This window comes from Cyprinodon tularosa, unplaced genomic scaffold (assembly GCF_016077235.1).
Source record: "Cyprinodon tularosa strain WSP-4 unplaced genomic scaffold, ASM1607723v1 ctg66, whole genome shotgun sequence".
Taxonomy (NCBI): Eukaryota; Metazoa; Chordata; class Actinopteri; order Cyprinodontiformes; family Cyprinodontidae; genus Cyprinodon; species Cyprinodon tularosa.
The window spans coordinates 1919063-1942993 of NW_024039407.1; the positions used below are offsets into that span (position 1 = coordinate 1919063).

The 23931-nt window shown below is 35.5% G+C and overlaps 1 protein-coding gene across 2 annotated transcripts in view; it reads right to left on the bottom strand.

Annotated features, from left to right (window-relative positions):
• Positions 1-9832: 9832 nt before the first annotated feature.
• Positions 9833-23931, bottom strand: part of oprl1 (opiate receptor-like 1) — a 114829-nt gene continuing 100730 nt past the window's right edge. For both annotated transcript variants that reach the window (XM_038309401.1, XM_038309400.1), the window contains exon 7: positions 9833-12763. In XM_038309401.1, coding sequence (XP_038165329.1) covers positions 12216-12763 — 548 coding nt within the window. In that variant the 3' untranslated portion in view covers positions 9833-12215. The remainder of the gene's footprint in view (positions 12764-23931) is intronic.

The following is a 23931-nucleotide window of genomic DNA, read 5'->3' on the forward strand; positions in this document are numbered from 1 at the left end:
TTTTGACCATCACAGAAGAATCTATTCTCTGTATACCACACTACATGGAAATGTCTAAATAGAGTTAACGTTCTAAGACTCTTGGTCATATCTGGCCTTGATAGAGAATACTCCATAAGGCATATTCATTACAGTTTTCTGGGTCTTCAGACAAAAAAAAAGATTATATTATGGGGAATATTCAGCCCTAGTCCCTCCCTTTCTTTCTAATCAATCGGCTAATTTAGCCCTTTCAAGGACTTTCATTTATTACCTACACTTATCTAATTTTGTTAGCTGCTTAGGATGAATCAGACAGTGCTTTAAACTTCTTATCATCAGGGAAATGGGGTGCTTCTTTGAAAAGAAGAGGCATTACATTATTATAATTTCACTTCTTCTGTACAAGTATCCTTTGTATGAGCAAGAGAGGAATATCCTCTTGAGATAAAACTTTAACATTCTTACTGACATTCTTGCAGTGAGAGTCATAAATCTTAATTTCCACATATGGAAACACCAGATTAAGTTCCTTGTCAGGGTCTTTGTAAGACAAATTGCTGAGGCATCATGAGTTCTAGTTATTTAATGAGGTGCCTTCTATACTCCAGTCTAGACAGGTGTGACCTTTCCTTATTATTTACATCTTTACAATGTGAGCACCAACTTTGGTTAAAATTATGAGCAGTTTTACCCCCTTAACAAGCCAACTTAGCACTTGAGATCAAGTCCTCTATAAGGTTACATATCCAATGTTAATATCAATATCGATTTTGAATATGTGTGTGTCTGTGTGTGCCTGTATGTTAATGAGGCTTCCTTCACTTTTTTTTATAGTGCTAAGACCTTTATGCCAGCAGTACATGTCAATGTAGTGAATACTTTGTCAAATACTGAATGTCTAAAGGCACAAGAAAACTGCTTAAGAATACATCTATAGAAAGAAACATAATGATGGGAAGCAAATAAATAAACATTTGCTGTTTTTCTTGGTCTTAAAACCAGAACAGTTGTGGCTCTATTGGATTTATGATTACTTTGTCTTAAAACTGCTCTTGTCTTTATTGTATTCCCTTGAATTTATTAAACAGTGTCTGTGACATTCTAGAATAAAAAATGCATTCTGTAATCCTCCTTAAAGGTACAGTGCGTGAATTCACTGACAGAAAAGTAAAATATTATCCATATGTATGTTATTTATTATCATCTTTGAACAGAAAAGTCTCCATCTTTGTATTTGCCTTTCGTTAGAAATAGCTATTTATAATTACACTGGAACAGGTCTTCTTTGCATGGAGCAGAGGTGGGTAAAAACCGGGTCCAGAGAGTAAAAACACTGAACAGATATTAGTAGTTCATAGCATTTACATATCCAGCTCTACAACACAGACTGGGAGCTAATCATCTAGTTATGTGAACAAGATGAAGGAAAACAAGGTAGGGTTTTTACTTTCTGGACTAGGATTGACCACCTCTGGTATGGAGGAGACATTGTCGTAATGGGCTTTAAAGATCTGACCCACATGCAGAGAACCACTCAGACACCAAGGGTAAAAGTTTAACAGGTTTATTGTAGATTAGCCAACACTGATGGAGATTGAAACTCAGTGGGGAAACAATGCTGGAACTCAGCGGACTGGTGAACCGGAACCGGAAACTCTGAAGGGGAGATCACAGTGATCAGTTCAGGGACAACGGGAAAATAGACTGAAGCCTGAATATTGCTAGAGAGGAAGTTACTTTCGGGGGGCTCTTGGTTTATCCTTGGATCCAGTTTGTGGGGGTTTAATCCAGAGAAGAGATAACTCGTTGGAGAGCGGACAGGCAGACATAGGTTGGAACCAGAGGAGTAAAGGAGTGAATTGTCACTTGGTTTTCCAGGAGTGGACTTGAACAGATCATGTGGAGGTTTTCCCTTTGCTCAGTGAGACTCAGTAAATCCTTCCAGGGGTAGAAGGTCCAGGCTTAGCCAGTAACACAGGAAGTCTTCCTGCCGAAGAACAAAGACAAAAAACAAGTTTAGACTCAGAGAAACAATGCTAAGGTTAGACTCTGCTAATCTCAGTTTGGCTAGAGTACCCAATACTGGCAAACACCGTGGCCTCGAGATGGTGACAGCCCGCTGCTCAAGTACTCCTCTGGTAATGACCCAACGAGCCGCAGGTGTGCAGGGAGGCCCAAAGAGGACAGGGCACCGCGTGGTGGAGAGAGGAAAACACTGAAAAAAACCCACACAACCTGGAATTCTAACAGACATCTTTGTAGTAGGCAGCCTAGAGCTGACAAAGTAGTGACTGTAGAGATTGCTATTACAATTTTACTGCGGATATGTATAATTAAATATGCAAACTCGACTTACAATGGCAACCCGCAAGTCATTATGAAGACAGCCGATTTCAAGCAATGTTTTTTGCGTTTTTGATGAGCTTTATTCTTTAAGTGCACTCAAATCTTTTTCCATCTCTTGGTCCTTGTTTGTTTTGGTCAGAAAACCCAAAACAGGGAGACTAATTACCTGGACCACAAAGGTAAGGGGAGATGGTGTTCCTGAGTTCAGACAGAAGCAGAAGAAAATCAGTGTGAGAACAGCAGCTGAGAGCTCCATAACCCCTAGAGGTGGCCAGTTTTGAGTTTCAGCATATTATTACCTTTTTTTGGTATTATTTCACACTTCATTGGCAATCTTAAGTAGCCAAAAGTAGAAAACAATCATTGTCAGTCTTGAAGGAAAGCACTGCCTTCTAAGACAGACTGAGCTCTGCCATTTAACAAGGTGACACAAAAAGTCTCATCTTATTTTTATTCTTTTTATAAAGATCTGAGGGCAGAGGAGGACAAAAGTAACATCTTAAAAATGACATTTGTAAAGATTTTAGACAAATAAAACAGTTATTCTACTTGTAGAAAACGAACGGTTGTTGTTAATACAACTTTAAAAGTAGTGCAGCTTAATATGGCTAACTGACCTAAAAGAGGCTAACCTTTTGGCTACTGAGCACAGCTAGCCACAGCGCTACCCAGCTTTCCCCCTTTATATTATGGTCTAACAGTTACTTTGTTCACCAGAAACAGATTTTATTCAGTTTCGTTATCGATCAGGTAAAACTTCATTAGTCATTAGACACGCTAACGCTACAGAAGCTCCCGACTTCTCCCACTGCATGATGTTATTAGCGCTGTCTGGGCAATCACTATGTTTTACATCATGTGGCGACGTTCAGCCAATCATTTAATGTAATTTCACTGGCATACTGTATGCAGGACACGAGCAGATCTGGTACCTACAGCGGAACAGGATGTGAGGGGTTGGGGTAATCTGTACCATCTGTAATTCAGACATGTAGAAAAGCTGATATATACAAGAAAATGCAAATTTGAAAAAGAAAAAATAATTCCCTCTTTGCTTTGGTGCACCCCTGATATAGCAGTGCCTCTATGCACCTCTTTTATAATGCAGTAAAACAGGAAATTTATTGGAAACTGCTAATACAGGAGGATGGCAGGGGAAGAGGGGTAAAATACGATAGTTTCCCAGCCAAAAACTGTCGACTTACCTACTATGCATTGGGGAGGCAGCACATGAGGAACCTCTTCCGTGCAGCTGGACAGGCCAAGGTTAAACACAAAGTCAGAATGTCATGATATGATTGTAAATTATTGAGCAAAAGTTTGTGGCACTAATCATTATTTTTCTTTAAAAGGTGAGTCCTTTACCTTGGTGTTCTCTTTTAAAGTAACATCTTATATTCTGCTTTCTAGTGTGCTAACTCTGCTGAAACACCTTTTATGTTTCGCCCAATGTTGGTGTTCAGAGTTTGCTTGCTTCATAGCAAGTAAGCACATATTGAGAACCTTCTGTTATGCAGGGGTATCATTTTATTGTCAAAATTACTATCAATGTCTCCAGAAAAAAGGAATGTTGTCTTTTTTCCTTTGTTTTACAAGCATCAAGATGATGTCATGCAACTGACATTGTGTCAAATCTGCACTTAGATGTCAGAAATCCATTTCCTTTTTAATAGCTGCAATGTAGCTTTCAACTGTGTCATATTTTTTTTCTATGCTATATTTTTGATGGATTTTCATGTCCAGTTTTCTGCTCTCTTTAAGTATTTTTTTTCCTTTTTTTTGATTGGCAGTTGGGTTCTCTGTTAAGATTTTCAGGGGAAGCAATTTTGGAAAGTGTCCTATTTTTATTCCTTGTTGCAGCGCGAAAAAATTTTAAAAATATCTTTCAGTCACCAAGAAAAACAATAACTTAAAAAAAAAAAAGGAAACTAAATTATTCAAATACAAATGCAAAGTTTCATTCTAAGCTTCATTTCATATAAATTAATGAAATGGGCAGGTTTAAGTTGTTAATCAGTAGATTAAAATTAAATTCTGTGTTATACAAACAGTATTTAAAAGGAGGCATAAAAATATAGATATTTGTAGTATTTGTTTATTCCTCAAAATATCATTTTGTGGATGTATACAAAAATAACTCCCTCTACACCTGTAATGAATAAAAATCAATCAAAATCTTCATTTCTAACACCCTAAAGATCAAAAACTATTCTATTCTATTCTGTACCATTATATTCTATTTCTATTCTATCCAACATGTTGGCTAACTGCCAAACTCCTTCAATAGTCCATTAAGTGTGTATTCAATAGTTCAAATTCGAAAGACATAAATATTTTATGTGATTTGCAGTGCAGGCATCAAATTTATAATATTTTATTCAAAATAAATCAACACCTAAGTAATCTGTTTCATTTCAATTATCAATGTTTTTAATTAGATGTTTTACCAATTATAAATGTTTTTAATTAGATATGTTTTAATTCATGTTTATGTGCTGAAGAAGTTATATTTTCATTTTTTCAAAAAAGAAACACATGGTCCTTGATAACATATTTATTAATTTCATAAGCAAAGAAAAATATACATTTCAAATTCAAGCTTCAGCAAAAACTCTTGATGCATGTATAACAAGCCAGCGAACACAGTTTTTCATTCTGCTTTATGCAGAAAACAGTAATAAGTATGTTTATGTAGCTGCAGTGCCTGAGTCATGGAATACATAGAAAAACAACCTCTATCCAAATATGAACTACGGCTCATTTATTTTGCAGAAACGGATGCAGCAAAAAAACATTTTTTTTGCTGCATTTTCATTAACATGGAGCCTACAACACATGAAATCCACCTTATTTTAATTTAAGTCACAGGGAAGTGATCCTGTTTTTATATGAAGTTGTGCTGAGTGTTGTCATATCATGATTTCTTAGAGTAAAAATCACTGATCACCAGCAACAAGTGAATAAATAAATTAGTAAACTCTTTTCTGTTATTTGATTTTCATATGGCTAAGTTAAACAGACCCTACGCTATAATTCCTTATGTTTAATCCACCATTAAAATTCAATATAACAACACTTGTGGCTCAAGATAGTACTTTTGCACAAAAAATGTAACTAATACAGCACCATAGGCTGAAAAGTCAAGCGTATATTAGATGATTAACGGAAGGAGGAATGATTCATCTTTTTTGTTTTACTGCAAACATATGTGGAGATTTTTAGCATAGATGTTCAGCATACAGGGTCAGAATAACGAGGCACCAAACACTAAAACAAAATAAGAGAATTATTACTTCATGTGTTAAAAAAAGTCACATGAGAAATTAGGTTTTTGGAAGAGAAAAAGTGTAATCATAATCAGTTGCATCACTACAATAAAGAAGGATCAAATTGATTTTTTTATTGTCATCATTACTCACCATTCTCCTCTAATTGTACCCTATTCACATATTTAAACTGCCTTGTAAAAACTTAAACCTTCTCCTGATTTGTTACATTGCAAATTAAAACAACAATTAAAAAAGCAACATTTCATTGGATTTTTATATGGTAGACTAGCACAATGTATTGCCTGATACAAGTTTTTTTTTTCATTTTTCATTCCTATATATCTTTATATTTGGCATTTATGTTTTCTGCCCTTTACTCAAAACTGCAACCTATTGCCTTTAAAGGAAAACTAAGTCATAAATAGAGTCCATCTCTGTGTAAATCAATCTCATTCTAACTGTATGATGCATTAATTTGGCCTTTAAGGTGGAAAGAAGACAGCCATTGTTAAAGAAAAAACTAGAGGAAATAGCATGTTAACTTTGCCAGGAATCCTGTAGATGACAGACAGAGTACAAGAACACAAAAAGGTGCTCTGCCTAAATGAGACCAAAATATTTTATGGCTATACTTAAAACCTTGGTGTTTAAAATACTAATCCTTAACAACACAGTAAACACATTATATCAAAGCCCTAACTATGGTGGTGGCAGGAACATCCTGTCTGATCTTCAGCAGTGACAGGGAAGCTGGTTCGGTTTGATGGGAAATTGGTGGAGTTTAAAAATTTACTGTATCCTGCAAAAGACTTGAAACTAGGGCAGGGGTTTAGTTTGCTACATTTGTGAACATGTAGCAACACTGAAATGCTTTGAATTGAACCTCAGCTTGGGCTATTCTGCAAAGAAGAAATGGAAAAGTCTTAATCGTAGATGTGCAAAGCTTGGAAGGGCATACCTTAAAAAACTAACTTTAACTTGCTGTTAAAGGTTGCTCAGGGTAGAAATGAATAAATGCATGCAACAATTTTAGATATTCATATCAAGAAACATTTAAAATTCATTCATGTGTTTCTAATTTAGAAACTCATTAATTAGATTAATCACCAAATACACTGACATTCATCACTTCAAAGTGACAGAAAATGGAAAAGTACAAGGGGTCTGAAAGCTTTAGCAAGAAACTCTCCAATTAATGCATGACTCAGGCAGTGAGCAAACTGTAATCCACAAGTAACACACTGATAGATACTGAACACTTTCCTGCATATAAGAAATCACAAGTAACAGAAACACTTAGGAAATACTCTTTTTTGGTACTCAGTATAATAACACCAACACTTTTTAATTAGATATTAAACAAGATTTCTTTTGACATTCATGTGGTCTGTAGGATGTAAACACATGAAAGCGAGCTCCCTGCTTTCTAATGGGAGTTGACAATATAGAATCAATACAAATGTAAGAAATGACAATTTTACCTTGAAAACAACAACCCAAATATAATTAATGTTATATGTATAGTGAGGACAAGGTACTTTTACATTAATTATGTTTTATTCCAATGTCTATACACAGTCAACAGGCAGAAAAAAATCAGCAGACTTCCCCAGGGAACTATGATTTCTTCCAACTCAGACTGTTCTGCTACAAAATATTACACCAAACAATTAAAAAAACACTTGCTTCTTCAGTTTTAACAGTTGCAGTTAAGCACAAAGAGCCTCACAGCAGCAATGGAACACATCTTAATGAAGAAGGATCAGTGAACTCTCTACGCCGCCAAGTTTTCCTATGCAAAATCTAAGATGTTGTTAAAATTGACCGGTATTCATAAAAATCTCAAAGCAGTCAGACTTAAATATATATATATATATATATATATATATATATATATATATATATATATATATATATATATATATATATATATATATATATATATATATATATATATATATATATATATATATATATAATTTTACTCTTCTTTAATATTTTATTATTTTACGAGAAGGCCTTTGATTTCTAAATGTTTAAAGTTTAAAATGTTCATCTTTGAATTGTACTTTTCTATGGTGGCCAAGGGCTACAAACACTGTGTATGCATTGATGCACAGCAAATACAAAAAGTAGGCCTACGGCAACCACAAAAACTAGAATAGCAAACATGAAAATTTAATTAACACACAAACAATTTATATTGCCTGGTCCCCCATGAGTTGATGACCACCTCCCCCGAGTGGTTTGGAGCACTTGGTTAATGCAGAGCTAGTTTGTAGCTTCTCTTAACCTCCAGCTGTTTTTACACCATCTCTCGCCTCTATATGTTTTGCCTGTTTATGTGCTAGTCTCATTTTATGTGCTTGCAAGCCTCATTTTCACCTTTACAGTACTTTGTGCTGTACAACGTACTGCTTATTTATGATGCTGCACCCCTTAGTCATCATACTTTTCACTTACACCTTACGTATAGATTACCTACTGTGGGCAAATATTGCCAGCTGATCTCCTCGAATAAGAACCCCTGTTAAAAGAGGTCTAAAGAATTTTCATCAGTCCTAAATATTATAAAGGAAAAATGTCCTCAAAATCTGAACAATACCCTTTAAACAATGTTAAGTAAATTATATAAACTACAGTTTATTAGCTATTTTATCATTATAAATGCCAAGTGTCACAAAACACCCCTAATATTATTAAATCAAAATAAAATAGTATGATTTTTCAAAGTAATGACTTTATTTATTGTTCACTATAAGGTTTAATTTTATGCAAACTACAACATTGGTTTATATTCGTGTGAATGGCATTCCTTTTTTAGCAGATTAAAATTGTGAACAGATTAAAATAGGGAAAGCTAGAGTCTATTTTTTTAGACAAGTCTATTACTTTCTTATGAGGGTTTATGAATACAGGTCAGGACCGCTATAAAGTAGCTGCAAAGCACCAATAAATACTTAAACAGATTTTATCCAGCCAAAGAGCAAGCTTCGATTACAGACTTCACTTTATACTTAAGGCAATGTATGTTCATTGAATTCAATAAAAGACAATTATCTGCTGCAAAGGGCAGAAACATTTTTTTTTAAGAAAATACCCAATTACTCACAAACCAGGATGTAATTGTGCAACAGCAAACTATCTCAACTTCTTGATCCTTATTCTATCAAAAACTAGTTGGTAAAGGAAACACAAGAAGAGAATCTTAGAGAATCACACATAAGGAAATTACTTGAAGTGACAAACCTTTTATAAGGGATACCAGCCCTAAAACATAAGTTTCACTCTACAGCTTGGACAATCTGCAGCTACCTTTGACTGCTTCAGTTATTGGTGGATGCAACTAACAACAAAGAAATGATGAAAAGGAGGAAACAGTCTTTATCAATTTATTTGTGTAAATTCTCACACACTGACTCACTAAGCAAAGATTTCACAAACACTTGTTTAGAAGCTGGTAAGAAATATCAAAAAGAGTAAGTAAAACTACAAATACCAATCCAGGAACCACCTAAAGACTGTTCCCCTGAAATTAAGATTTTATCTTTTGAAACTTAATTAATAAAGTTAGAAAAATTAAACTTTGTTTGCTTTTGAGAGAAACATCTCCAAGCAAGTGAGTTGTTGAGTCAGATCTCAGCACTTCCTTGTCTCTGTAGAAGCTGCGTCTTCTCTCTGTGTAGGCAAGACTTTTCTGTGCAAAATGCATCTTATTCTCAAAGTTCATAAACATCAATATAAGAACATGTTGTAGTTCCAAATTATCCCTATGTGAGACATGATGTTCAAGATTGGTTGTCTCTGTGCTGCCCGGTAACCAGTGATCTGTCCAGGCTGTTACCTGTCTCTTGCCTGTTGACTCGGACATATGGTGTCCCTGTTGCCAAAACAGATAAATTGAAAAAAAATTCATATTGTTTAATGCAGTCACAATATTCTGCAGCTTCCAATAATGGAGGGAATATGTTCTGTAATAAATGTTTCAGCGCTGATTTCCACTGTATTACACAAAAATAGAAAGCAATAAATAGATAGAGAAAGAGAGAAAGCCCCTTTGTCCCTTGATATGGGGTCAAAACCCTGTGACCCCTTTCATGCAACCATGATGCTTAGAGTCAATGCTACACCAGCATTGGGATTCTCAATTAACACTTCAAAGAACTTGACCCCAAACCTGAGCAGTTTTACTTAAAAAAAAAAAAGCAACTTTGATCATCAAAAAGGATTAATAAAAAAAAGTATGATTTAATATCATGTATGAGATTCATGTATCACAAATGCCTCAGTATCATGTTAGCTGTACAGTGAACCTGGTTAAACATTGACATTTGAGTGGTCTATTTTCATTTCTGATGTATATATATGCAGGATGTGTTTCTAATTTATGTTCTTAAATATTTTGGCACAGTTTGCTTTAAACACCAACGTTTCAGAAGATTTCTTTTTTTAACTACAGTCCAAAGTGATTACATTTCCCACCACTGTGTTATGGATTTAAATCCAAAGTAATTTCAAGATTTGGCAAATTATAGAAATAGCAAAATGTAGTTTTTCTTTCCACAAAACATTCTCATATCACTGCATACATTGTAATCAGCATAATTCAATCAAACAGAATTTAAGCCATCCTAAATGATGACAGAAAAAAATATATAGAACTATTTATATCCTTGATTACACCCCAAATCAGTTATTCATTTTAGGCTCAGCTTTTTGTTAATTATTTTTCACCAAGGGGAGACCAGGTTCGGATAGATTTTCCTGGAACAAAGCATGTGTTTATTATTGGAAATGTTTGCACTGTTTTATGTAAACGATCCTCAAATCGTATTCTAAAAAGTTTAGCCCCAGGGTAATTTCTCATCTTTTATCTTCCTTTTTTTGGTTGAAATGTTTTCTGTGCCAGTTTGGGTTATTTAGTTGGAGATTTATCTGAGAATTGTTATATTTTTATGAATTTCCTAATTAGCGCATGCTCCAGTTTTTCAAATCAATATTTAAAACAATGTAATCCTTTAAAGTTAGGTTATACAAAGTCTTGGATGGAAACCTGGTCACCCACTTCCACTCAAAAGACTCATTTGTTCCCTGCTTAGGTCAATATAGTTTTCAACCACAGAAAACCAAATAAAAATTCAAACATATCAAGATATTTAACCCCAGATTTACACAGCTTTGGGATTTTGTGCACTCCAATTTATGTTTTGCTGTCACTCATTTCAATCCTAATTTACTCTGCTCACTGTCTTGTTTACTTAACTGCAAAGCCCAGAGGGGCCTTTAGAAGCATGTGTAAATTGCACAGTAGAAGTCAGGGTTAAATGAAACAGTCTCTCCAAAATAATTGAAAGACAACAGAAAAATTGCCCTACTTTTATTTTCTTTTTGAGTCCCGACCATTTCAAGAGTGATATTAACCAAAGGATGAGTAGATAGAGCAAATTTAAGCTTTTTTTTGCCTAATGGTACATCTAGCAAACATTTAATGTGTATTTTATGACTAAACATAAATAATTAACTTAGATAGCGTAGATGTACATGTATTTTTTTTCTTATAGAGCAAGGCCCTAAAGAAAATCAAGTCTCTTTTGGGAATTACTTGAAACAGGAATGTTGTGCTTGTCAGTTACCTGTTGTTTGATTAGTATAAACTGACTGAGAAATGGCTCATGCATCCAGCATAAATAGAATCAGGTTGCATTTTGGTGAATGGCCGTACACATATTGCTGCCTTGCAAGGCAACATAAATGCTCTAATTGATCAAACATTAACCGCAGACTTTATACAAGAGCGGAAACAGGCGCAGTGTAAATTGGGGGTTAGACAGTTTTTTTTTGTTTGTTTTTTTTATTCCATGAAAAACATAGTAGTGACAAAACTCTGTTAAACATTTTCACCAGACCTTCCTTTTTTTCAGATCTCTTTGTTTCTGTTCAGGCTTCCATTTTTGGTCCTTGCTGCTAGAGATCTGCAATCTTTACAACAGGTGTTTATTTCCAGTCCTCATTCACCAAGGTAGTAAGATGGTTTCACAGATGTTGTGTCCAAAGCTGCTACCAATGCTGCTTTTCAAACACCTACTCCAACTGTGAATCACCAAGTAGAATGCGGAGGTGCGACAGCTGTGTTGCGGATTCCTTTAGCAATGCTTGTGTCTGCCGATCATTCTGGTTTTGGAGCTGAAACCAACATCTTGAGACACTTTTACACGTTTTGTGATCAAAACTTGTTCATCAAGATTTGGTGTTTAAGTTGTGTATAAAATATACCAACATGTCTTACAGTTCTTTGCTCAGTTTGGGCATTAGCTAAACTCCATCCATATCAGGCAACTCAAACCAAGAAAATCCATCAATCGTCCTATAAAAGCAGTTAGCTTCTCTCAGTCTGTAGATGTCATGATTTTAACATTTCTCCTAAATTCGTTTCCTTTCAAACCCACCTTCATCATCTCCCTCCCCCCCGCCCCATGCCAGTCTACGAGTTGGGGGGCGGGAGGGCTCGTGCCGCTAGAGAGCTGTTATCTGAGTTAACTCTGTGTTGGAATTCCCTGTCCCATGGGTGTCTCCCCTATTTGTTGGGTCTACCCCCATCAAAGGGAGCTCCACGCCTAGTCATGCTGGATTAGGCGTCCCTACCCCAGGCTCCCCACCATCTCCAGCCTTGTAGCTGTAGGCTGCTGCCACCTCCCTAGCAATGCTCCTCATTCTGCCTGACTGCTGGGTATCGAGTCGGAATGGAGACGGCTGGCAGAACTCACGGAAGCAGCGCTTGAAGTTTTCATCCAGAAAGGCGTAGAGTACTGGATTCAAGCTACTGTTGACATAGCCCAGAGCAATAAAGAAATGCATCATAACCAGTGCATACAGACTGCTCAGATTGAAGCCCAGAGACTGAGCCAGAACCATGATCTGGATGGGGGTCCAACATACAACAAATGCTGCTACCACCACCAGGACCATTCTGGTGATACGCCGCAGATTGCGATCCTTTTCCTTGGAGCCAGATAGTATGCGAACATTTCGAAGGCGTTTTACCATCAGACTGTAGCAGATACTGATGATGGCCACAGGGATGAGGAAGGAGAAGAGGAAGACACATGTTCCAAAAACAGGATCCCAGTGCTCCTTTGGTTCAGGGATATCCACAATGCACTCAACACCTGCAAAAATGATAATATATTAATTATATAATATTTACTAAATTATCAAGCATCAAAACATTGAGAACTAATTGAATAGTGAGTACTCACATAAACATTAGAAACAGAATATTTGTTGCAATCTGAAAATGTTTTTTACCGGTGCTTTTAAAAAGTAAGATTTGAAATTATATTTAATAAACTCAGATTGCAGTATAATTTAACCGTGTTGGAAAACACTGAATTATAGTGATTTTAGCTTTATAAAATTTTCATAAATTCTAAATCCAACACTATTAAACTGCGTTTCAAATGAATCAAATATTCCTTTTTTGTTATGATATTCGAGAATCACTCAATTGAAATAACTTGTATATAAGTTTAACATAAATAAAATATGAGTGAAAAAGATTAAATTGAAGATAATCTCAGAGAAAGCCCAAAATATTGCATTTATCTGCACATCAGGGAGTGTTAGCTGAGTAATTAGAGCTGTGTGCTTGTAGTCTGAAAAAGCTCCAAGTATTTGGTTCAAGGCCCACAGGAATCTACTTTGAATTACTGAGAAAGGCTCATACCCCCTAGATTGCCCTCCATGGTGCTGCAAGCTGTTCACTATTTCTAAAATGTTCATCACACCTTATGCAAAACCAGCGAAAATTTCGCCAATTAAGCCTGATTATGCTCACTTAGGAAGTCGCTTGGCTTCCACAGGGCCAGTATGGACAATACTATGACCTCCTCCAGAGGTAACCTTTTGCTGATGGTTGCTTTCAGAGGTACTTCCGCCTATCAATGACCCAGTCGGGGCCCTGCTGTCCCAGGGAGGAATCACCCAAACAGCTGGCCAGTGTCTGTGCTGGATGTAAGACAATGAAAATATCCTTCTATTGGTAAATAAAAAGCTATTATAAAAACCACCCACAAACCTCTTAAAAACATTCTTCATACTTTTTCAAAATTATTTTCTGTATTATCATTTTGATAAAAAAAAAACGGATCTTTGCTTCCTTTTTCACTGTAGCTCACAGCCATATCTAGTCACTGACTGGAATTTACAACATGAATGTAAACAAACGTTCAGATTTTTCAACTCCTGCACATTTGGCTTTGCTTAGTTTGCAGTTGCAATCAATTTTTGCAGAATTTTCTAAAATCCCGGCATTTCCCATAATTTTGCCACCTTCGCCTCACTTTGCTTTATGTCGTTGCATTCAAGGTCTGCCTTCTTACGAAAAAACAAAACAAGCATGTGGTTTTTCCGTTTTTAAAACCTAAATCGAAAAATTAAAAATCTAATTAATAGAAAATCAACAGCGTTTGAGTTGTTGTTTTAATATGTAGCGGTACAGGAAATGAAGTAAGTCACCAAAGAAAAATCATTTACAGTAGATGAAGACGGCATCAAAACAAACCATTTCTAAACAAAAGGCAATGGCTGCACCTGAACTGTTTTCTGCTTTGATTATAGAACTTTTTGAGAGAGGAAAAACACACGCTGAAATGGAATATTAAAGAGATCTTGTTGACGGTCAGATCATTAGCTCTCAATGAAATGCGCCGATTCCCTCTAAATAACACAAACGTTTCCATTGTGGTACTACTAACTGAAAAAGTTCTTCTTCTTGTGGATTGTAATAATGGTTGGCAAGAAATTGAAGGCAACATTACCGCCACCTACTGTTAACTAAAGAAGTTATGTGTTGGGAGTTTAGGTCTTCATTTCTGGTTCTGCCATAAGGTCTGTTGAATTAACAACAAAATAAAAGTTTGTCTTTGGTTTAACCATTGCAGTAAAAAAAAAAAAAAAAAAACATACCCTTTTTTTTTGCAAATGCCGTTTTTCTAATTTCGTTTTAAAAACGGAAAAACAAAAAAACCACATGCCTGTTTTGTGTTTTCGTTTTTGTTTTGAAAAGAAAAAAAAAACAAAGAGTGAACCATACACGGATTAAAATCCTTCTCTCAAGCTGTGAAATTTGCTTTCAGTGAAAATGTAACTTCAGGGTTTGGTTACATACAGAGTACACATTCAACTGTATTGTACAATATCAAAAACAAATTAAGTTGATAATCATTTTTTAAGTTTTATACCAGATAAACACGGACGGTATTTTTACCATTGATACATTGACAGCGAACCCCATCTAAAACAAGAGATAATCAATTATAAATGTATTTAAATTCATGTGGAAAAAAAGGTTATGTTGCTATCAGTGGGACATCAAAAAGCCAGCAGCAGTTTACTTCATGCAGTCATACCAATCCATCTCTAATTCAATTAAGTAAGGAGCAGCATATTTGTATTTCAACAAGCAGGCAACATGTGGAGAGCACTGTGCCGAATTTATTTTTTTTTTATTGCAATGAAAGGCATTTGATCCTGAGTTTATGCTTTGTTTTCTAGAATGGGATGTTACTGTATGCAGCTTTTAATTTCCTCTGGAATTATTAAGATAGTTTACCTGTTTGCACAAAGAAGCATGTAGAGGTGCATTGAAAAACTTTTTTATCAATAATTGTACAATTTTGCACAAAGACTTTTCTTTACATAACTAATAAGCAATAAATCACATTTAAGAAACATTATAATTTTGACTAAAGTTCTAATTGCCGAATGCTTTTAAGGTTCCTCCAAAAGGAAGCTATTTGCACTAGAAGTGCAATAAAACCTGTCATATTCCAGAGTTCTCCTTGATTGTAAGCACTTTGCATGAAAGTGCCAGGTAAATTAATTTAATCTCACTAATGAACACACACAAAGAACTTGCATTTGTTGCTGCAGTCACAGACACTGTGATGATAAACACCTGCTGAGATCAAGTGGGGACATCTGAATTAGAAAACAAAGCAGGAAAGGGCCATGTCATGCAGAACTGTTTTGTAATATATTCAATAAAAAATGCCCTTTTTACAAATGTGAAATTGTGAAAATGTAAAAAATGTGATCACATCTTCTAGACAATGTGCCAATCACACTTATATGCTTAATTAAATCATACCCCTGAGACAAGAACTATTCTATTTTTGCTTCAGTAGAAACACTATCGGGTTTAAAGTGTTGTTTAATATTTCACATTATTCTAAATAAATAAACCTAATTCTAAAACCTTAAAGGGGAGATCTACACTTTTTATATGAAGATTTCTTTTAAAAATTTGTCTTTTGTTAATTTTGCATAGTACAAAAAAAGGCTGACTGAAAAATTGTTTACTAAAGAGCTGCATACAAGCAAAATAAGGATAAAACTGGCTACAGCAGATGTTTAACTTTTTCTAGAGACATAATCTTAAGACAAATGAGAAGTAGGATGCAGCATAACTTTTCAGACTACTGTATCAGCACAGGTTTAGTTCTGCCTTTGGTTGGATTTTATATTTTAATCATAGCCCCAAAATAATAATATCTTAGGCTTGATTGCAAGATATATTTAGTCTTTTTCATGTAATTTTGATCATCTTAATACAATATTCATCTTGTAATAATGTTTCCCCAAAACCCTTAAAGTCTGTATTAAGAATAATTGAAGATCATAACCAAAGAATAACTTATTTCTACAGTTAATAGGAGCATGATCAGGTGTCCTGTATAAAATCTGTAAGAATATTTTAAAACGACTAATATATTTTCGTCCAAAGGGAAACAAATATACTTACGATTTCTTTATTTGCTAAAGCAATAATTTCATATTGAAATGAATAATTTAACTATGCCTCTAGAGTAATGACATCCAGCTCAGACACCCACAAACACATCAAAATAATGCAAAAAGAGTTGACATCAAGCTAAATAAAGCAAACGGAAAAAAGGACCTGTAAAAAAACAAAAAAACAAAACAAAACAAAAACCATGATCTATTATTCCATTTGCTGGATGTTTTTATATGTTGCAAATCACAGGGCCACAAGCGCTCAGGATTTATAGTGTGTGGGTGTAACCGTTAAAAATGGAAGCTGTAGCTGTAGCTCCATTATTGCCACGTTCCACTCATTGATCAAAAGCGCTGTTAAAGTCAGTGAAAGGACAGTAATAACTACCTCAATGGGGCTGTGACGTTGCATTTCATAATAAAAAAAGGGGGGGAAAAATAGTTACAGATGGTATCACATTGTCCTCTGGGGAACATGATGCAGGCTTTAGAAATGTAACTTTACCAGCACGGACAGATTTAATATCTTCCTGTTCAGTATCGATGTGAAGTGAGATAATAATCCATATTTATAAAGGTCGTGTCAGACCTGAAAGCAACCACTGTTGCAGTTTTTCAGTGCAGAGGTTTGATCTAGAAAAATTAAGAAAATATTGAATGATCCTAGCAAAATGTATGATGCTGTGCAGACGTCAGTTTTAATTTCTGCCTTTGTGTCATCTTTTTAGTCTCACTTGACTGTGAATGGCTTCCTCTTAAATGGTGCTGACATGTTTTACAGGTGCTGGTCATAAAATTAGAATATCATGAAAAAGTAGATTGATTTCAGTAATTCCATTTAAAAAGTGAAACTTGTATATTATATTCATACATTACATACAAACTCATATATTTCAGATGTTTATTTTGTTTAATTTTGATGATTACAAATGACAACAAATGAAAATCTCAAATTCATCATATCAGAAAATTAGAATATTGTGAAAAGGTTCAAAATTGATGGCCCCTGGTGCCACACTCTAATCAGCTAATTAACTCAAACCACCTGCAAAAGCCTTTAAATGGTCTTTCAGTCTAGTTCTATAGGCTACACAATCATGGGGAGGACTGCTGACTTGACAGTTGTCCAAAAGACGACCATCGACACCTTGCACAAGGAGGGCAAGACACAAAAGGTCATCGCTAAAGAGGCTGGCTGTTCACAGAGCTCAGTGTCCAAGCACATTAATAGAGAGGCGAAGGGAAGGAAAAGATGTGGTCGAAAAAAGTGTACAAGCAAGAGAGATAACCGCACCCTGGAGAGGATTGTGAAACAAAACCCCTTCAAAAATGTGGGGGAGATTCACAAAGAGTGGACTGCAGCTGGAGTGAGTGCTTCAAGAACCACCACACACAGACGTATGAAAGACATGGGTTTCTGCTGTCGCATTCCTTGTGTCAAGCCACTCTTGAACCACAGACAGCGTCAGAAGCGTCTTGCCTGGGCTAAAGAGAAACAGGACTGAACTGCTGGTGAGTGGTCCAAAGTCATGTTCTCTGATGAAAGTAAATTTTGCATTTCCTTTGGAAATCAAGGTCCCAGAGTCTGGAGGAAAAGAAGAGAGGCACTTCATCTACGTTGCTTGAAGTCCAGTGTAAAGTTTCCACAGTCAGTGATGGTTTGGGGTGCCATGTCATCTGCTGGTGTTGGTCCATTGTGTTTTCTGAGGTCCAGGGTCAACGCAGCCACATACCAGGAAGTTTTAGAGCACTTCATGCTTCCTGCAGCTGACCAACTTTTTGGAGATGCAGATTTCATTTTCCAACAGGACTTGGCACCTGCACACAGTGCCAAAGCTACCAGTACCTGGTTGAAGGACCATGGTATCCCTGTTCTTAATTGGCCAGCAAACTCTCCTGACCTTAACCCCATAGAAAATCTATGGGGTATTGTGAAGAAGAAGATGCAATACACCAGACCCAACAATTCAGAAGAGCTAAAAGCCACTATTAGAGCAACCTGGGCTATCATAACACCTGAGCAGTGCCACAGACTGATCGACTCCATGCCACGCCGCATTGCTGCAGTAATACAGGCCAAAGGAGGCCCAACTAAATACTGAGTGCTGTACATGCTCATACTTTTCATGTTCATACTTTTCAGTTGGCCAACATTTCTATAAATCCTTTGTTTTTATTGGTCTTCAGTAATATTCTAATTTTCTGATATGATGAATTTGAGATTTTCATTTGTTGTCATTTGTAATCATCAAAATTAAACAAAATAAACATCTGAAATATATGAGTTTGTATGTAATGTATGAATATAATATACAAGTTTCACTTTTTAAATGGAATTACTGAAATCAATCTACTTTTTCATGATATTCTAATTTTATGACCAGCACCTGTATACTGAATCTCCAGACAAGCCTCACATAATGGTCTGCAATTTTCTTCTCATTTTCATCACATCCTTACTGACAGCTTGACAGAATTTTGATAACAAAGATAAAATAGCCTCATGCTATACACGTTTGTCTGAAGAAGTCCGGTGTACTTTTGACTAGGGAGGCACCAAAATGAAAAATATTGGCTTCAACTGAAAACAAAAAAAATATGAAACCGTGTCCAGTGAACACTGAGGAATTACTGTCAAATATTAGATTCATAGCATTTTTGGCTATGATGTGTACTAACCTTAAAAAAAAAGAATCCTTTTTTTTTTATTAAGTCATTTAAATAAATAAAATACAAAAGTATCAATATTTATTTATTGCTAACAGCTTTTGGTTCTGCCCTTTACCTTGGCTTTCTATGGCATTTTGTGCCACTGACCTGAGTGCGCTGTGAGACTGATGTGAATACCCTCAATCAAAACCTGTCTGCAACGTGTTCAATTCTTTCAATCTCTGATCCGCCACCTGTGCTCTCTTGCTTCAGTCCTATTCTTCATGTGCTCAGAAACGTTTCCGTGTGGTGGCTGTGCTGTTTGCTTGTGATCCTATTTTTCCCATGTTGGATTTACTGTTTGCAACTAACAAATTGTGGCTTTTCGGTGGCCGAATGATACATTCCTACATTTGGCTTCAGAACCTGTTTAGGTCATCATCCTATTTAAAGACCCATCATGTAGGTTTATTCACCTTCCCATGAACTTAAAGGGGAATGCCGTTTTTTTTTACACTGGGCCCTTGATTTTACGTTATTACATCATGTTCTACTCAGCCATATAAGTTTTGTGTCATTTGGAGCTGTTTCGAAGATATTTGGTTAGGTTATATCCAAGTAAAGTCTTCCTATGGGCAACAAGTTGAAGGCACAAACTAAACCGTTCATAATGTATTCTTTACGGTACGCCAGCATTCATAACATGTAGGCGAATCACTGTCCCCCAGAAATACGCGGTTATATTATTTATATTTACACACATGCAGACGACTTGGTTTCTGAGTATAGATCAGCCTTTATACTTAGACAGACTTCATTGTCATTTTGTACTCACAGAGTGTATACAAAAATAAATTATGTTTGTTAGCTAAACTCATTGCTTTTCAGTCTTTCTTACTGTGAAAACGCCATATACTGTACTAGCTCCTGCTTATTGCAAGCTTTATTGAAAGCCACAAGAGTAAGCAAGTAAAGAAGTAACCCATACATAAATAAAATCAAAATTTTTCTACAATACCTACGGCTGAAACTAAATCAAAAGCAGGCTATGATTGTCATGATCCCTGGATGTTTGGTTTTAATAAGTGTTAATTTTTATTTAATTTGTCTTTGTCAGTTTATTCTGAAAACAATAGCCATATAGCCACATTACTTTAGTTAGGCTTGTTGTTTTTTTTCTCTGTGTATGTCTTCGGAACTATATATATATATATATATATATATATATATATATATATATATATATATATATATATATATATATATATATATATATATATATATATATAGGATTCTCTCCTTGCATCCAAGATTTTTAAGCGTGAAATTCCTTTATTTTTCTTCCTTTCACCTGTAATATTCCACTATTGTCAACTGCAGCTTTTTTAAAAATGTAAAGTGTTCTGGCTACAGCACTTCATCCACGAACGTAGTATAGTGACGTTAAAATAGCGGATTGCGTTCAGAGTTATTTCTTCTGGCTTTTTGTAGTAAAAAAAAGATGTTCGCCCTTTATGCAAGTTAATCCTTTCCTTTCAGTCTCATTAATCCAAGATAACATTCCTGCTTCAGTTTACTACAACATGCGCAACAGACTTCATGGAATTTTTCCTGTCAACTCTGTTCATACTTAGCAACATCACAAGTAAGCAATTGGCCAAAAACTGAGCTGTAACGTGGTGTAAAAAAAGCAGGCATATCTGGACTCTAAAAGCTAGTATGAAGCGATACTTTGAATGACGAAACCTATTGTTTTCTGAGGCAATCTATAGCACTCTGGTTGGCTCGTTTCAGAAAGAAGTAACAGCTGATCTCATCTGTCCCCTAAGTGTGTTGTGGAGGGCACATATAATGGTGTGGGTTGGTATCTTAGCGGCTTGCCCATTTGAGTCAAGACTAAAAAACTCTGAATGCTGTCGGCAATACAAAATATTTTGCAATTCTAATCACCCACATTAGGTTGGACACAGTTTCACGATGGGCCTTTTCAGCTCTTCAACATGCATGTCATCCATGCACAAATCAAAGTCCCTTTAAAGAAGGATTGCTCAATCTGATTTGATGATTTGTCTTGGCTTTGCACTAGAATTTTCTTCTCAAACGATGAACAAATTTGGATGATACTTGAGATCTGGAATGGATGCAGGTCCTTTTAATAGATCTAATTAAATCCAGTGTGCTACCTTCACAAATGAATCATTAGGAAGATATGGTCTCAAAAAAATTCCGAAAAAAACATATCTAAACCTTTAAAATCCAGAAGAGTTGAAGCGGTCTCTAGCTTGAATATATATATATATATATATATATATATATATATATATATATAGCTTTGGTTTCCATTTCACAGCTGGTGATTCTCGGCGTTTGCTGCCACTCCTTCATTTTTTCCTCTTTATTGCATTTTTCCGTTTTTCTGATTTTCCACAGGCTTGGATTATTTCTTTCTCTCTGATTTCTGCTGCTCTTCACTTTATTTTCTTTTCACTTCGTTGATTGTACTCCCTCTTACCCGACTCACCCGTGGCTATGACCTATCAGTTTCTTTTTAGATATCACACTTAAACCTAGTTCTATTTTTCAGGATTTTGCACCTGCTGTTGTGCCTTTTAATAGCCGTTCTTCTGTCTTTTCTTGCTCTTTCAAGTTATTTTTTAAAGCGTGAAGAGTTTTTCTCGGTCTTCTTTGTCAATGTTTTTCTTCCCTTTTCCAATTCCTGTAATCTTTTCTGAGCTTTCCACTTTTGTCATTATTTTCACATTTTCTTTTTTTTAAATCCAATTTTAAAGTGTTCCTTCAATTTCCTTCCTTCAGCTGATACGTAGTATTAGTGTGACTTTTTTTTAATAAATCATTGCAATGTAATGATTTGCTTAAATGTTTATTAGTCTTCTGAGCCTTTTTCTCGTATTAAAAAAATATTTCTCCCTTTAATATGCAAGTTTAATGCCTTTCCTCTTTCTGTCTCATTTAATCCAAGCATGAAAACATTCCCTGCTTACTATGTCTTCCTACTTACACCTCTGCTCAACCATTCACTGATGATTTTACCCTTTTTTCCTGTTATCCAACTCCTGGTTTATACTTTTTTTATGGCAACACAAACAAGTGAAAGCAATGTGGGACCCAAACAATAATCTGAAGCCTGTAACGTAGGTACATGTGAAAAAAAAAAAGAGTTATAATCTAAAGAGAGCTTAAAAAGCTAAGAGCTTAGTCAAATTCGAAGCGAAACTAAACACTAAAAAACACTATTGTATTTCTGAGGCCAATAGCTATAGCACATGTTGGCTCTTTCAGAAAAGAAGTCAAACAGCTGCATCTATAATCTTTCCTCTAAGCTGTTTGTACACACAAAACCTACCAGGTGTGGGTTGGACCTTAGCAGGCTTGATTTGCAGTGCAAGACATAAAAAACAAGTCTCAAGTATAAAGTGGCAAAATCTAACATAAATGGATCTTTCTTTAATTTCTAATCCAACCCACATTAGGAGTTTTGATCACAGCTTCACGATGAAGAGCTTTTCTCAGCTTTGCACCATTGTCTCATGTAACATCCACCAAACAAATTACCCATGGATGAAGTTTACAACCTTTTAGAAGAAGGATTTGCTCCAAACTACTTGATTTGATTCATTTGTCTTGGCTTTGCACTATAGAACTTTTTTTCTCAAATGGTGTTATGAACCAAATTTGAATGCATTTTAACTTGGACTGATCTGGAATGGATGTAGTTCTTATTTAATAAGTGGATATTATATTTTAAATCCTTGAGAGCTACCGTATCCTTTACACACATGAATCAAATTAGAAGATTATTGGGCCTCTGCAGATCTTAATAAGATTCAAAGAAAAAAAAAGTGATTAAACCTTTAAAATCAAAGGAGGTGAAGCAGGAATGCATCTAAAAGTTGAAGGATAGCAACTTTCAATGCCTTTAGTTCCAAAACACTAACCTATGTGACTGTATTCATGTTTATATAATTGAATTTTTTTTCTTTAAAAATTTCTTGAAATGACATTTAGGTTAAATGTTGGTATATGAATAAACTGACTTAAACTGCTCCATCTTCAGTGTGTTTGACAGCAAAAAAGCATCAAAAGAGTACTGATACTAAGGCGTTCTTGGTTTGTTTGCACGTTAAATACCATGGCTGTCTGGTCGGAGTAACCCTCCATTATAACAATTTCAAAACCTCAACATCAAAGTTAGCAAACCTATTCCCATACGGACTGTTATATCGATTTCAATACGTCATTTGGCAAATCAGATTTGAAAATGAGCAGAAGTTGTGTCTTCAGACTTTTTCTGACAAGAACCAGTGATTATGGTAAGAAAAAAAACAATGTAATGAATGTGCAAGAAAAGGTATCCGTGATGAGCTGCCAGCAACCAACACAGAGAAAAACAGAACTGATTTTGGAACTACGGTAGGTCTGAAAGAAGAGGGACAGAGATCTGTTTTTGTCTAAAACACAGTCAAACTGACAGCAAAGAGACTGAAAAATTAAAAAGACAACAAAGCACATACGGAAGCTACTTAAGTCTTAAGAAAAAAAGGGTTATGGCCGAAAGTGGAAAAATTACTTCGTCATTTACTGATGTTTCTTCTCTTTCGACAATGAACAGCCAGAGCTAACACAAAAGAAGAGAAATATCAAACACCTGCGGGTGTCAGACACCGTTCTCCCTGCAGGGAGTAAAGCTATATTGACAACAACAAGGTGCCTTCTTTATTACCTGCACAATGATAGAATGACACATAAGCTGTACTGGAAATGTGGACATCGCTTAAGCAATTAAGGCTTACACTCAAGAAAAAAATAATTTCAGACTAAATACACCCAGCTAAGTAAAATGAAAAACATTTGTCAAATCTGAACCCACGGT